Source organism: Colletotrichum scovillei (genome assembly GCF_011075155.1).
Source record: "Colletotrichum scovillei strain TJNH1 chromosome Unknown Contig00003, whole genome shotgun sequence".
NCBI classification, from domain to species: domain Eukaryota; kingdom Fungi; phylum Ascomycota; class Sordariomycetes; order Glomerellales; family Glomerellaceae; genus Colletotrichum; species Colletotrichum scovillei.
Window position 1 is genome coordinate 234372 of NW_023336261.1, and position 12722 is coordinate 247093.

Genomic DNA, 12722 nt, shown 5'->3' on the forward strand with positions numbered 1-12722 from the left:
AACCAACAAATCAAGGTCTATTCCATTGGATTGGATCTAGATCCCAGCGCTTTGCATGTCAAGCTTCTTGTCACTCTCGCAATGAGATTGAGATGTCAGCAACCACACCAAACCCACTGGCCAATACCCGTGGGCTCCACTCAGAAGGGACAATACGCGGGAGTAAAGAGCAATCCCTGTCTCTTGAGAAGTCGAGAGCATTCAGGGCAGTTCCCTGGCGACTGGTTAAAGCGGCCTCCGCGGACCATCAGTATCATGGCCGCGCATCTGGTCGGCCGGGTCCTGAGCGGCCTATCCGTACGGATGATGAGGGGATCGTGGATGCAAAAAGCTTGACGCATACAAGGCTACGGCTATGCGTACCGACACGCAATTCTTGCTCATTCTTCCCCCCACACTGTAGATGCCGAATCAGCCCTTGACTCGTGGGGGAGGGGTCTTACGCTTCCGCGATTGACTACCTATTCGTAGAGCACGTTCGACGCTACTTTTCAGAGATGCTGGTTTCGTCCAGCGTTCGGCACAGGTAACCGCTCAATCCCCAAGACTGGAACACCGCAACGGGCAACTCAAGCTGCATCCAAGACTGTTTGGGCTTAGCTTGTTGGTTGAGCTCAGACGTAACTCACTCAATCCTCAATCCCCTAATCTTCAATATGAGCTTGGGGCGTGTCTCCGACATGCCGATGGCCCGGCGAACTTCCAGCCCCGTGCCAGCATCCGCGATTGGACCACCGTAGGGGTTGCTCATGGCATATTTTACTTGACATCGATATTTCATTCAGTCTTGCATTTGTTCCTCGGAGCTCACCTTGATTGATAGGCACGTAGGAACTGTGAGCAGCATTGGCACCTGCGGTTGATTAAGGTTATAATCCCATCATCCCATCGCCATTGAACAAGGCCAGGACCCCGAAGACCTCTCTTTCCGGCAGTAGAGTTTGGATCGAGCTGTACGGGTTTCACAGCCCATCCCGCTGTTCAACTCAACTCTTGGCTGTCACAACTTGGTCGCATGCAACGTGCCAACCTTGGTGTTGAAGGCTCTGCAACACAGAAATTCAAAGAGCATTGCCGGCGGTTTACCTGGGTTGTCCTTACCAGATTCTCGACCATTTCGCACCACGAGCCACCACAAGTACGTCACTAGCACCATTCTAGTCTCCCATCAACCCGCGCACTTGATCTGTGAGATGGCAGTCTTCGTTTCGAGTTGTGCCGGCTACCCATCGCCTGTCGCAGCCGTTGTCGAGGCTTGAGTTTGGGTTTGAAGGGTTCACCCTAGCCGCGCGTCCACCGCCGGAAGAATGGAATCTGCCGCCTCACCCAATCTGTCTAAACACCCACGACACCCAGCACTGTGGCGGAGCACGCTTCTCCGACTGATCGGCTGCGTGGCTGCTTCTTGCCCTTGTCTACAACCAGGCTAAGCTACAATTGCGTGCGGGGGTTTGGGTAGGCAGACTGCACCACATTCCTCCGGTCGGATTGGCCCCGCTCTACACCGTCACCGACCTCCTTCGCCGATGGTACAAGTCGGCGCGGGCTTAGGCGTGGGGCCGATATTGAAGAACGAGGCCGACTCTCAGTAACCCACCCACAGCAAGGATGCTAGCCAAATTTTCACAGACAGCATACACAGTAGGGATGACGATGGTGAGATTGGCTTTTCTCTTTGCTTCGCTAGTTGTCCTATCCTACAGCTGAAGCAAAGCAACGTAGTACCCAGTATCGACACATTCGCTAGACAAACCGCGACCAAAGAACTTGAAGACGGCATCTTGACTATCACTCCTGAATCGTAACACGTGCGAAACCCTAGAAAGGAACATGATTAAATACCATATATGCCGGCCTCATCAACACCACCTCTCGCAAGAGGGTTCGTGGGAAGAAGCGAACAAGGTTCCAAAGAAGAAGAGCGCCTGGATCCATGGAGATTGAAGAGAGTTTTCAACCAAAAATAACAACAAAGCCAGCCGCCCCTCGCCATTTGCACCACCCAGCACCCATCCCATCCATCCATCACCCTTTCCAAAGTCCAACTCAAACACAAATCGTGGGGTTACCAACAGTGTGTAGGTTCGTGCCCCTCCTCGTTTTCCCTAAAGAAGCAAATCAAGCGCCGCTTTCATGTCCCAATCAGTCAATACTGCGTCAAGTAGATTTGGTGGGATGGTTGGTTAAATTGAATTTTCCGAGAAAAAGACGATGATAATGATGATGATGTTGCACATCAGGAATAAATTTGTTTTGTATACCGCCCATGCTTTATCTGCTTTGCGCTTTCTTCACTCAAAAATAGAATTGCTGCTGGGGCTGGCCCGGCGGCGGTTGGGCGACGAAATCAAAGTTCATGGTGTCGACGCCGCTGTTCCAGGGGTCGGGCGATTCTAGGGAACGGTCAGTCTGGTAACTCTCAATCGGCGACAGATTCGTGAACACTACTTACCCCACCAGATTGATTCGTAGAGATCCATTGGGGACATGTATGTTGACGGGTCTAGGTTGGCAATGTTATCCATGCTGACGGGTGGATATCCCATGCTGTGACTTGTTAGCAACATCCGAGAAAAGAGAGGACCGGAAAAGGGAGATTCAGAGATAACGTACTTTGGTGTGTACTCCGTCATTGCTGTACCATTCTGCATCTCGGCCATGGCGAGAGCCGCGTCCTGGTGGGGGTCCATGCCAAACGGCTTCCCGTCATTGTTCCCGTTGACGTTATTACCCATCGGGCCCATGAGCATCGGCGGCAGCGGCGTCCTCGCCCCGCTTCCAGTGCCGCTGGAGTCAGTCCCCTTCATCTGCGATGTGCCCATGATGGTGCCATGTTCGTAAATGTTACGCAGTGCCGTCAGCGCTCTCCATAATGGTCCAGACAGCTCGATGTCCTTGTCCGTCTTGGGGATGTGAGCCGTGGGCGAGGTAGCCTCCTTCGCGGCCGTCGCGGACAGCGCGGCGATGAGGTCGCCCTGCAGCTGACGGACCTCGGGACTATTCTTCGTCTCACCCAGGATGCCGAGGAGCAGTGCGGACGAGAGACCGTGATACGTAAACGCCCAGCTGCGCGTGGGAATGACGGAGAGCTGGTGCATGGCGAGGAACATGCGGACTGTCTCGGCGAGGTTATGCTGGCACTTGTCCGAGAGATGACGCTTCTGCTCGGGGGTGAGCTTGGTGCAATCGCGGCGGAGGGCGGGGCGGCAGCAGACGGAGATGACGAATGAAGTGTGCAGGCGGACGGCGTAGTGCTGCAGGCGGTCGATGGCGCGTTTGCACTGTTCCTTGATGCGAATGTTGGGGGCGACGTTGTTGCGGAGGTTTTCAACAGCCTCGCAGTTTTCAACCATTTGCTCGTAGCTTACTGTCGTTGCCACGTCTGGGTTCAAACGCCGCGAGATGATTTCGCAGAGGTGATACATTGTGTCCAAGTAGCCGTATTCGCCGGCAATGGTGGTTGCTACTGTCGGAATCGGGCAGCAGGGGATGTTTGTCATGGGAGGACTATATTCATTAGAGTGTGTCTGATTATACGACCCTCGCAGAGTTGCTGTTCTTACCGATCAAAGGATAGTGATGTGAGGGTATCGTGCCACACGCACGTCCACCACAGCTTCCGGCGGATCATCTCCTTGGACTGTCCGTCATTCCGGGCACTGTCCCGTCCGTCAGAGGGATTCGGCCGGTGCAGGCCGAGAGACTGGGCCAGTCTGCAGGTCAGACCGAGCAGGGCCCACGAGGCTTCGGCCTTCATGTCGTTGAGGAGGACGAAGCTGGTGAGCAAGAGAGCTTGGATGGAATCGAATGTGGGTCTTGAAGCCGGTGTGGGGTCTCGGGTCAGTGGATGTTTTTTGTTTACATTTCACGGTCATTGTCCGAATAGCCGGATGGGGCCCATTCTCTATGAGATAAGGGGGTGAAAAGGGAGGAAAAGGAGGATGACTAACCGTAGTAAAAAGTTGCCGAGCCGCAAGAAATGGAACGATATTTGTATGTACTTTTGGGAGTCCCGCGTGCGGATATGATACGGCGAGTCGTGGTATTGCGACCCGACGGCCAGCAATGCAAAAAGAATGGCGAGCCATGAAGCGGATACGGGTTTCGGCGTGCGTGCGGCGTTGCTCGCGTTGCGGGCGCGGTCTTCGAGGTAGACCATGAGCTTAGACTCGAGGTCATCAATATCGACGACGAAGCCCCAGAATTGTTGGGGAGTCTCTTTGTATGTGCGGAACAGCCTTCATTTTGTTAGTCCTCCTACTGTCCCTCGTGAAGTGAAGAGACACCTACTTCATGACTTCCCGATCCGAGGGCAGCTCCGCCGAAATCTCCCTCGTCAGACTATCGAGATGTTTTGATGACATGAGCGGGAAGGGCGCAGAGGTATCGAGTCCGAGAATGGACCTCATGTCCTGCCGTATATCGACGCCCTCTTGCAGATCGTTGGCGCCGGACTGCTCCCTCAACAGGGAGGGGATACTATTTTGGCCGAGATACCGCGTGACGGCCTCGGGGGCCTCGGTTTCGTCCACCACGCCTGCAGCTACTGGTCCCCGGGGGAGCTTATCAGTATACAACCCGTTGTTGTTTCCCATGAACGACGACGACGATGCTGCAGAAGCAAAAGGTCTCAAACCAGAATGGATATGCTGGTCTTGCGGCAGTGAAGACGACAATGATGACTTACCGATGGCCGCGCGTGGCCAGGTCGCGCTGCCGGGTTCCTGCTTTAAGGGAGGTTGGCCCGCGGCGATGTCTGCGGCAGGATCTTCAGGCGAGTGCGGTCTTTTGCGATTGAGCACTGATGAAGCCGTGCCGTTGCCTGCTGTAGTCGGCGCCGTTGTGGAGGTGGCACCATTACCGCCGGCATTGCTATTGCCGCCCTCTGTTGTGACGGAGCCGGCGGCCTTGTGGTTTGTACCGTGAGAGGCTGTGCGATTTGGCTTGTAGGAGCATAGTTGTGGGTGTTCTCGCTTAACGCAGTTTTCGCATGGTTGTTTGTTGTCGCACTTTACCTTGCGTTGGCGACATGGCCAGCAAGCGGTGCCTTTGGAGGAGTCAGTACGAGTCAACAGATGATGAGATGAGTGATTTATGATATGGGGGTGAGATGAAGATGAGAGGATGTGAAGATCAAGTCATCTAATCTCTGTTGCCTAAAGAATATGGGATGAAATGAGATGAGGGTTGTTGAGCAGACGGCATATGTTTGTCCGTTCACAGGTGGCAAGGAGAATAAGTCTCTCATGAATGGATCAGTCTCACTCACCATATCTGACCTTGCGGTGAGAGTGGATGATGCGGTTGGCCTCCTCGGGGGTGAGATCATCGATGGAGGCCTGGTCCGGGGTTGGGGTGGTTTGCGACTCGGTCATGATGGCGACGGGCTTTGCATCAGACCCGGGTGTCGTCGGCGGCGTGGGCGGCGGAAGTGAAGATGGTGGTGGAGGACGTCACGGATACGGTGGCAGCTACAGATGCAGCTCGTTGTTTACCGCTTTGAGAGTCTGACAGACCGTGGTGACGATATCTGCTTTCTCCGGACCTCTGTATGGGACAGGCACAGAAAGGCGGGAACTCCCCCTTTCGAAGCCCGTCCGCCGGGTTGGAAAGATTTACAGTTCACGGAAGTGACGGGGGGCCAGCCGGGCGGCCGATCGGAGGCGATGAGCGCGTGCGGCGTGGAGAGTTGCGTGCAGGCGGCGGGCTCTTCACTCGGGAGTTGCAATTTCCTGGGGCAAGGCGAAAACGTCGTTCGGCGTACGGTCCTGGCGTGTGTGGTCGGGTGTCTCTGTGTCTCTGATTCGGGATGCCGGTGTTGGTGGCCGGAGGCGGGTAATGGATGTGGGAAAGACAATTCGGGATTTGAGAGGTCCCAGTTGCGGCGGCTAGATGTACCTCCTTAGGTAAGGCAAGGCAAGGCAATGATGCGTGCTTCTGGATTGGTCTTCTTCTCCCTTCCTTTTTTTCTCTGCCACCCGGTTGCGCGTTACCGGCCGTTGAGAAGAGGAAACGAGAAACGAGAAAATGGAGCTTGTGCTGTTTGCGGTTCAGAGCCTGGCCAGGCTGGCTGGTGTGTGGTTCCAATGGTTCCAATGCGGCTCCGTTGTTGGCGAAAGAGGAGTCCCTTCTTTTTTTTGCCCTTGAAGAGGGGGGGCGTTTGGAGGTTGGGGATTGGAGGAGACGAGGAGCAGATGAGGGGACCAGCAAAAGAAGCTACAGCCTAGGTGAAGACTGAATGCCGAGATCCCGAAGCGACGGCGAGATGGGCGTTTGCGAATCGCAGATGGGTTCGCAGCACTGAACAGTAGCAGCAGAGACGATGACAGCTGCAAGGTAACGCAGTGCGCGCCATGCAATCGGGCGAGACACGACGCACCGGGAATGAAGGATTTCTCCAGGAGTGTTGAGTATCCAAAAGACGGAAAAGGAAAGAAGAGAAGGGAGAGAGAGAAGATGTCAATGGAACACACTGGATACAGGACCGGACAGGACAAGGAGGCGCAACGAAAGAGACGGGAAGCAGCGGGGTCAGTCAAGCTGAGAGGCGTTGGTCCAATGTCTGTGTTTCTTCAACTCCTTCCTCCAGTTGGCTGCCGCGCTGCCCCTTCCCCTCCGGCTGCGTGGGACCCTTGGAATTTCCATCCATTGCTTAGCTAAGTCTACTTGATGAGTAAGACTGGACCAAAAAATAGAAGGAATTCCGCAGTGGAAACGCTACGGGTGGCCCTGCCTTCCAGCCTTTCTGACTGCTCACTGATCGCTCTGAGGCCAGGGCAGCTTCGGATCACCCACGCTAAAGCCAGACCAGGTATAACTCAGCTTCACTCTTGCTCAACTGCCAAGGCCCACTCGTGACTTACCCCACTTTTGAGTCCTCGACACCTTCCAGACTCTCGTTTCTGCCTTCCTTCCTTCGCTGTCACTCCATCACCAGACCAACTACCGGTACCCTTTGCTTACATAAAAGAGCGCGGCGCAGCTCGATTTGATCGGTGATAAACACCGCAGCACGGGCACGGTGTACCTACCTTATGCTTCCACCTCAGAGTCTCCCGACGGGAGTCTGTCGTCACCTGGGCGGGGCTACAGGTGACCATCGGTGAACGTGAACGCTTTTCGGTGTGAGTCAAGTTAAGCATTTCGCTGTAGATCTAGATTCAGACCGACACCCTTTCTTCGCCCCCTGAAGCCCTAGATCGACAACATCGTAAAGCCCCTACGAGCAGATTGATATCAACCATTGACAGTCGAAATTGTCAAAATGTCTCTGCCCTCACGTCATGTTGTTATCTGACCTGCAAGGGCATATCGTCTTCCGTGAGCCGAATTGTGGTCCATGTTGCGTCACTACATGCTGCTGCTTGAGTCAGTCACATCTTCATCCCTGATTGAGTTCCGTGATCCGAATGGATACAATAGCCATAAACAACGTGATTGCGAAAGAGGTTTTCTAATCGTGGCCTGCTGAACAATAGGACCAGCTAGTTGGTTGGCTCAGAGGAAAACACTATCTCTCAGCAAGCACGGGAAAATCTTCAGCCCATGAGACTAGACATGATTGATTAAAAACTACTTGGGTACTATTAAAGTCGCCGCATCCGCACTACAAATCGACTGCAAACGTTATGCTATCTACAGCGATGCACTCAGGGGCAGGTCTCTTGATGAGCTTCCAACCCACACCTTCTTCGGGTACTCGCTGATGACCCAGTTTTGGCTCGCTGTGTCCCAGTTGCTGAGGTCACGTCTGGTAATCTCCGCCTTGAACGTCGCCGACGCGCCCACCTCAATAGGGATGCGCTCAAACCCACGGAGCACCTTGACGGGATCCTCTGGCCCGCCGAGCGAGACGTAGAGCTGAGCAACCTCGTCACCAGCAACCTTGCCCGTGTTGGTCACCGTAGCAGTCACCGTGTAGAGGACATCCCAAAGCTGCGGGTTGCCGCCAGGGGCTCCGGATGCGGGGTGCTTGGGCTGAGGAGTGCTCGCAACAGCGTTGGGAGGAAGGAATTCCTCGGCAGTCTTGCCGTAGGTTGGGTCGTTGGCAGACTCTTTAACATCCGACGTGTTCAGGTAGGGGTAGATGAAGTTGTAGATATACCGGAACTCATTGCTGGGGAAGACGTACTCGGCCGGGTCAGTGCTGTAGTTGCCGAATGTGGGTGCTGCCGCCGTCTCCCCAGTCGTCGGGGAATACGCGCCGGCATTGCCCTTGGTCACGGCCAAGTTGGAGTACTCAAAGGTGGTGTATGAGAGACCAAATCCGAAGGGGTAGATGGGTGCAACGTCGGAGCTGTTGGATCCAGCAGTAGCACGGTCAAAGTGGCGGTAGTCAATGAAGACGCCCTCAGTGAAGTCGTCTTGGGGCGCTGCCTCGCCATTGTTGGGCTCGTACAAAACATCGGCACCGTAGCTCTCGCGGTTGGGGCCCCATGTGAAAGGAGACTTGCCTCCCGGGTTAACGTTTCCGTAGAGGACGTCAGCAATGGAGTTACCGGACTCTTGCCCCGGAAGGCCGGCCCAAACAATAGCGGTGATGTTGGGGTTGTTGACCATGTCAGTCAACAGAACTGGGCCGATGGAGTGAATCACAACAATGGTGTTGTTGTTGATCGCCGACACATTCTTGACAAGCTCATCTCCGGCGTTCCAAAGCGTCAGGTTCTGGCGGTCGCCCTCGTTACCTCCTACGTTGATGAAACCTTCACCACCGTTGGCATTGACAAACACGATTGCCGTGGCATCTGCCTGGGAAACCAAAGCCGTGGTAGCCGCAGTGTCGTAATTGCTCAAAATGCTTTCGTAACGAGTACCATCGGCAACAGCACGGGCAGACAATCCCTGGTCAGGGGTGACCAAGTAAGGGTACTCTGCCGTTCCTGATCCCCATGCAGCACCCAGAGTGCCGTCATTGCAGCCTCGGTTGTCGCATCCGTTGGGCCCTTTGAGGTTGGGTCCAGCATCCTCTCCAATGACTGCCAAGAACTTGGGCTTGTTGAGCGGCAAGGCGCCATTGTTCTTCAACAAAACAGTGGCCTTGGCGGCAATCTCACGAATCAGGTTGGCGTGGTCTCTGCCCTTACGAACATCAACGTGCTGGTTGATGACCTGGGTGTTTTCCTTGGCGTAGTATTGAACAGGTCCGACAGTGTCCTTTGTCCATGAGGAGAAGGTGAGTTCCGGAACTGACTCCACCTCAAAGCCGACCTTGAAAAAGGCAGCCATGATACGCAGAGCCATGTCGTCGAGGCGATACTCGGGAACGGTGCCGTTGAGGACAGCAACGGTCAAGTTGGTTCCCCAGAATGTAGTTCCGGTATTGAAGAGAACGTCACCCGGCATGGCCATGTCGAGGCCTGCAACAGCGGTAGCAGCACCGGCCTATTCCAGAGTCAGCTTGGCAATTCTACACGAGCTGGGAGAGAGAGGCGAATAAAGTCAAATCTTTCTTCAACTATCGAGGGGATACGCACGTGTTGAGCTTGCCTGGAGTCATGTTAGCCATTGTCCCTCTACATATCCAGAGCAATACCGGAAACCACTCACCAATCAGACATGATGAATCCTTGAAAGCCGAGCTCTTCCTTGAGAAGTCCGTTGAGAAGCTTCGAGTTCTGGCAACCGTACGAGTTGTTGACTTGGTTGTACGAGCACATGATGGAACCAACGCCGGCGCGGATGGCATCGGCAAATGGCCACATGTAGAGCTCGTGCATAGTCTTATCATCAATATTGGACGAGATGGACTCGGTAATGTTGTATCCGTAGCCAATAGCTTCCGGAGCTTGTCTGAAGTGTTCCTGCTCGTTGCCAACGAAATGCTTGGCGCAAGCAATTGCGTGCTGCTGGATACCCTTAACCGACTCGGCCATGGCGATACCTGTGAGGTAAGGGTCCACGGAGAAGCCCTCCCAGTTGCGGCCTCCAGTCGGTGCACGACCAATGGGTCCGGCAACGGGGGCGAGGACAACGTCAATACCCTTGGAGCGGTGTTCGAAACCGATGGCCTCGGCTCTGCGGTAGATCAAGCTTCGGTCCCAGGTCGCGGCGACAGTCTGGCCAGAGGGGAAAACGGAGTTATAGTCGGTGAAACGAATGCCAACGGGGCCATCTTGCATGCAAAGACCACGAAGGCCGAGGCGGGGAACAGAACCGACGTTTCCAACACAAACGTCTCCTTGCCATCTGTAGTCGTGTTAGCCATTTTCGGTTGAAAAGAAGACGGGACACGTACCCGACTCCAGTGGTCAAGTTGACCTTCTCGAGAAGAGTCAATTGGGAGACAAAGTCCTTGGCTTTGGCATAGGCATCAGCCCAGCCGTCGGCACTGGGGTCCATCCATGGTGATGGGTAGACTGGAGGCGAGTGTGCGAGATCGCGCTGTGGACATTGTAAGTCTCGTGGGCATTCTAAGAGCTGTGATAGACCGAGAGCGGAACTAAGAGAGCGAAGGAAACGCATGATTGCGATTACAAGATGGCCAATGGGGCGCACAGCTGTTTAGAATGATGATACGGAAGACCACGAATTGCAGGTTGGATAGCGAGATCAAGAAGACAAGCCTCATAAGCAGCAAGACGCCTTCCATCAAGCTAGATTCCACGAAGACATGGCTCCTGCATACCGATCCTTCTTTTCCAGGACAAATTCATGCTCCGGTCAAGCTGAAAGGTGGTTTCACAAAAATACGAGATCGATGATGAACCGCAGCGGCAGCAGCTTACCTTGTGTAGCTTTCCTTCAGGCGCCACAGCAGCAGCGACCTGATCAGCCGCCGCCAGAAGGGCGACGACGAGAATTTTTGTTCTCATTGTGAATCCCTGCCTTTGCTGGGCGTGTTGTGTATCGGGGGAGGACAGAGGCGACGGTGTAAGGAGGTCCTAGTCGAAGTGAATCGGTGACCCGGCGTTCAATGGCACTGGACACAAGGTGTGAGCACTCGAGTAGCCACTGGTAGTACGGCTCGTTGTAGTGTCGGTGAATGTGAAGCTCTAGTCTCGTGGAAGGAGAGCACAGAACCTTGACCGAGAGGTTGGATGAAGGCGGGCGCGGCTGCTACTTTAATGTCGACAGAGGAGCTGGGATGATCGTCCAGGGTAGCTCCTCCAGGAAACAAGCTCGAACTCTTTCTCTCGGCCTCTAGGGTAGTATCCGTAGGCAGAGAAGGTGCCGGGGGCAAGGTGCTGGGCCCGCAGAGACGGCGGTGTTGATCTGGGCTGGACCTGATGATGCAACAAGGTTTCCCTGCTTACAAGCTGTGGTGAAATGGGACCAACTTGTGGGCATATGCAGCACGCTGGACGGATGCTACCCCACCACACCACAGATGAATTCTGGGGAGGGTCGTGAAGTATCCCACCGCCTCTGACTAACACGCGTGTACTTTAGGTTGTCTTGGAAATGGTGCCGTACACTGCGGGGAGGGCAAGACTCGGTTGGATGCGGAGAAGACGACGATGTATGGCGAAGACAAAGACGAGGACAACGCCAGCGTGCAGGAGGAAGGTCATATGAGTTGGAGATGGAGGGCGGCCTGTAGCTCAGACTGGGTCGAGTTGCGCTCGAGGCAGGCTCTAATTCGACTTTGAAAGGGGCGCTCAAGGAGTCAGGGGCTCGAGGGGAGCTTGCGTTCGAGACATTGGAGAGAGGGAGCCAAAGTCCGGGGCAAACGCCGTCCCGAAACTGGGGAGAGGCGAGCGGCGTGAATGGCACCTATCCGCAGAGGTGTATGTAATGGTTGGGTTCGCTGAGCCACTAGGAGCAGGGTGCAGTAATAGTATCCGTACGTCATGTCGAAAAAGGGCCGATCAGCAAGTGCGATGACGGACAGGGCGAGACCAGGAATGGCCGGACAGGAGAGATGACGGGACTCGGGCCCTCGGGTGAGATAAGTAGAGACTGGAGAGTCATTGGGTCTCGGGAAGAGGCACCGAGTGTCTCTAGAAGCTGGGTATGGCGTATCTGATGTGAGTAATTCGATGTTGTCGGAAAATGGACGAACGAGATCTTTGACGCTTGGTGAATTCGAGCTTGCCCTCGCCAATGTTGTGTTTTGACACTAGAATGTTGGCAGAGAATGCAAAGACGGGAGGAGAGAAAGTCCAAGCTAACGGACCGGGGAATAAGAGACTGGCTCTGGGGTACGTATCGATGTGGTTCAGTAAACAAATCGGAACGGGTGGGGAAGCGGGGCCCCTCCTCTTTGCCCCAGAGCGAGAGGGAAACAACGCTCCACGGAGTGAGTCGTGACTGCCTCCCACGAAGTACAAAGCCTCAATCATTTGGAGATTGGAAAGAAGCGATGGGAGGAAATTGCCTTGGACGGCAGAAACGGCAGGAATCGGTCAACGACCGGGAGGAAACATGTCGATACGCGGGGCATGCCATCGTGGCTGCATGTATTCCGGCAGTACTCCCTACCATTCGCATGCTCCTTCCAACGCTAACGAGTTCCTGGTCTAGAGGCGGTTCCCGGTCGTGGTGGCGTTGCGCCAACCCACGCCTTCCCGCCGTTGGCAATTTAGAGAGGCGTCCTATTTCTTTCGTCTGCTTTCAGAAAGAGACGTTTCTTTCCATTCATGACGGCTTCGATGGAACTTGGACGCCACCAATTGGTCGACGTTTTGCCAAACTGGTTCCCACCGTCTGCAGCAGCGTTACATCCGTGGTTGACCCGGGCGAATTTCTCCAAGCCTCAAGGTTCTCTCTTTCTCCCGTTT

At 54.7% G+C, this 12722-nt stretch overlaps 2 protein-coding genes across 2 annotated transcripts; both read right to left on the reverse strand.

The window, feature by feature from the left end:
* Positions 1 to 1725: 1725 nt before the first annotated feature.
* On the reverse strand, positions 1726 to 6502 carry HER10_EVM0000913 (fungal specific transcription factor domain-containing protein). Its single transcript, XM_035482844.1, has 6 exons — positions 5270 to 6502; positions 4291 to 5047; positions 3951 to 4238; positions 3564 to 3815; positions 2453 to 3507; positions 1726 to 2393 (listed from the first exon to the last, which is right to left on the reverse strand). Exons 1-6 carry the CDS (start codon positions 5373 to 5375, stop codon positions 2296 to 2298), a joined length of 2556 nt encoding a protein of 851 aa, XP_035335602.1. The 5' UTR covers positions 5376 to 6502; the 3' UTR covers positions 1726 to 2295.
* A 1133-nt stretch (positions 6503 to 7635) lies between these two features.
* On the reverse strand, positions 7636 to 9617 carry HER10_EVM0012034 (glycosyl hydrolase family 3; the record flags this gene model as incomplete). The annotated part of the gene is made up of 3 exons (XM_035481438.1): positions 9550 to 9617; positions 9477 to 9489; positions 7636 to 9384 (listed from the first exon to the last, which is right to left on the reverse strand). The coding sequence occupies exons 1-3, from the start codon at positions 9558 to 9560 to the stop codon at positions 7636 to 7638; spliced, it is 1773 nt and encodes a 590-aa protein (XP_035336629.1). The 5' UTR covers positions 9561 to 9617.
* Positions 9618 to 12722: the final 3105 nt, after the last annotated feature.

Coding starts and splice junctions, on each gene's coding strand:
- HER10_EVM0000913 (XM_035482844.1), bottom strand. CDS start 5,375: ATGACCGAGTCGCAAACCACCCCAACCCCGGACCAGGCCTCCATCGAT. Junction 5,048..5,269: donor TCACCGCAAGGTCAGATATG/GTGAGTGAGACT, acceptor ACTCCTCCAAAG/GCACCGCTTGCTGGCCATGT. Junction 4,239..4,290: donor TCGGATCGGGAAGTCATGAA/GTAGGTGTCTCT, acceptor AACAAAATGAAG/GCTGTTCCGCACATACAAAG.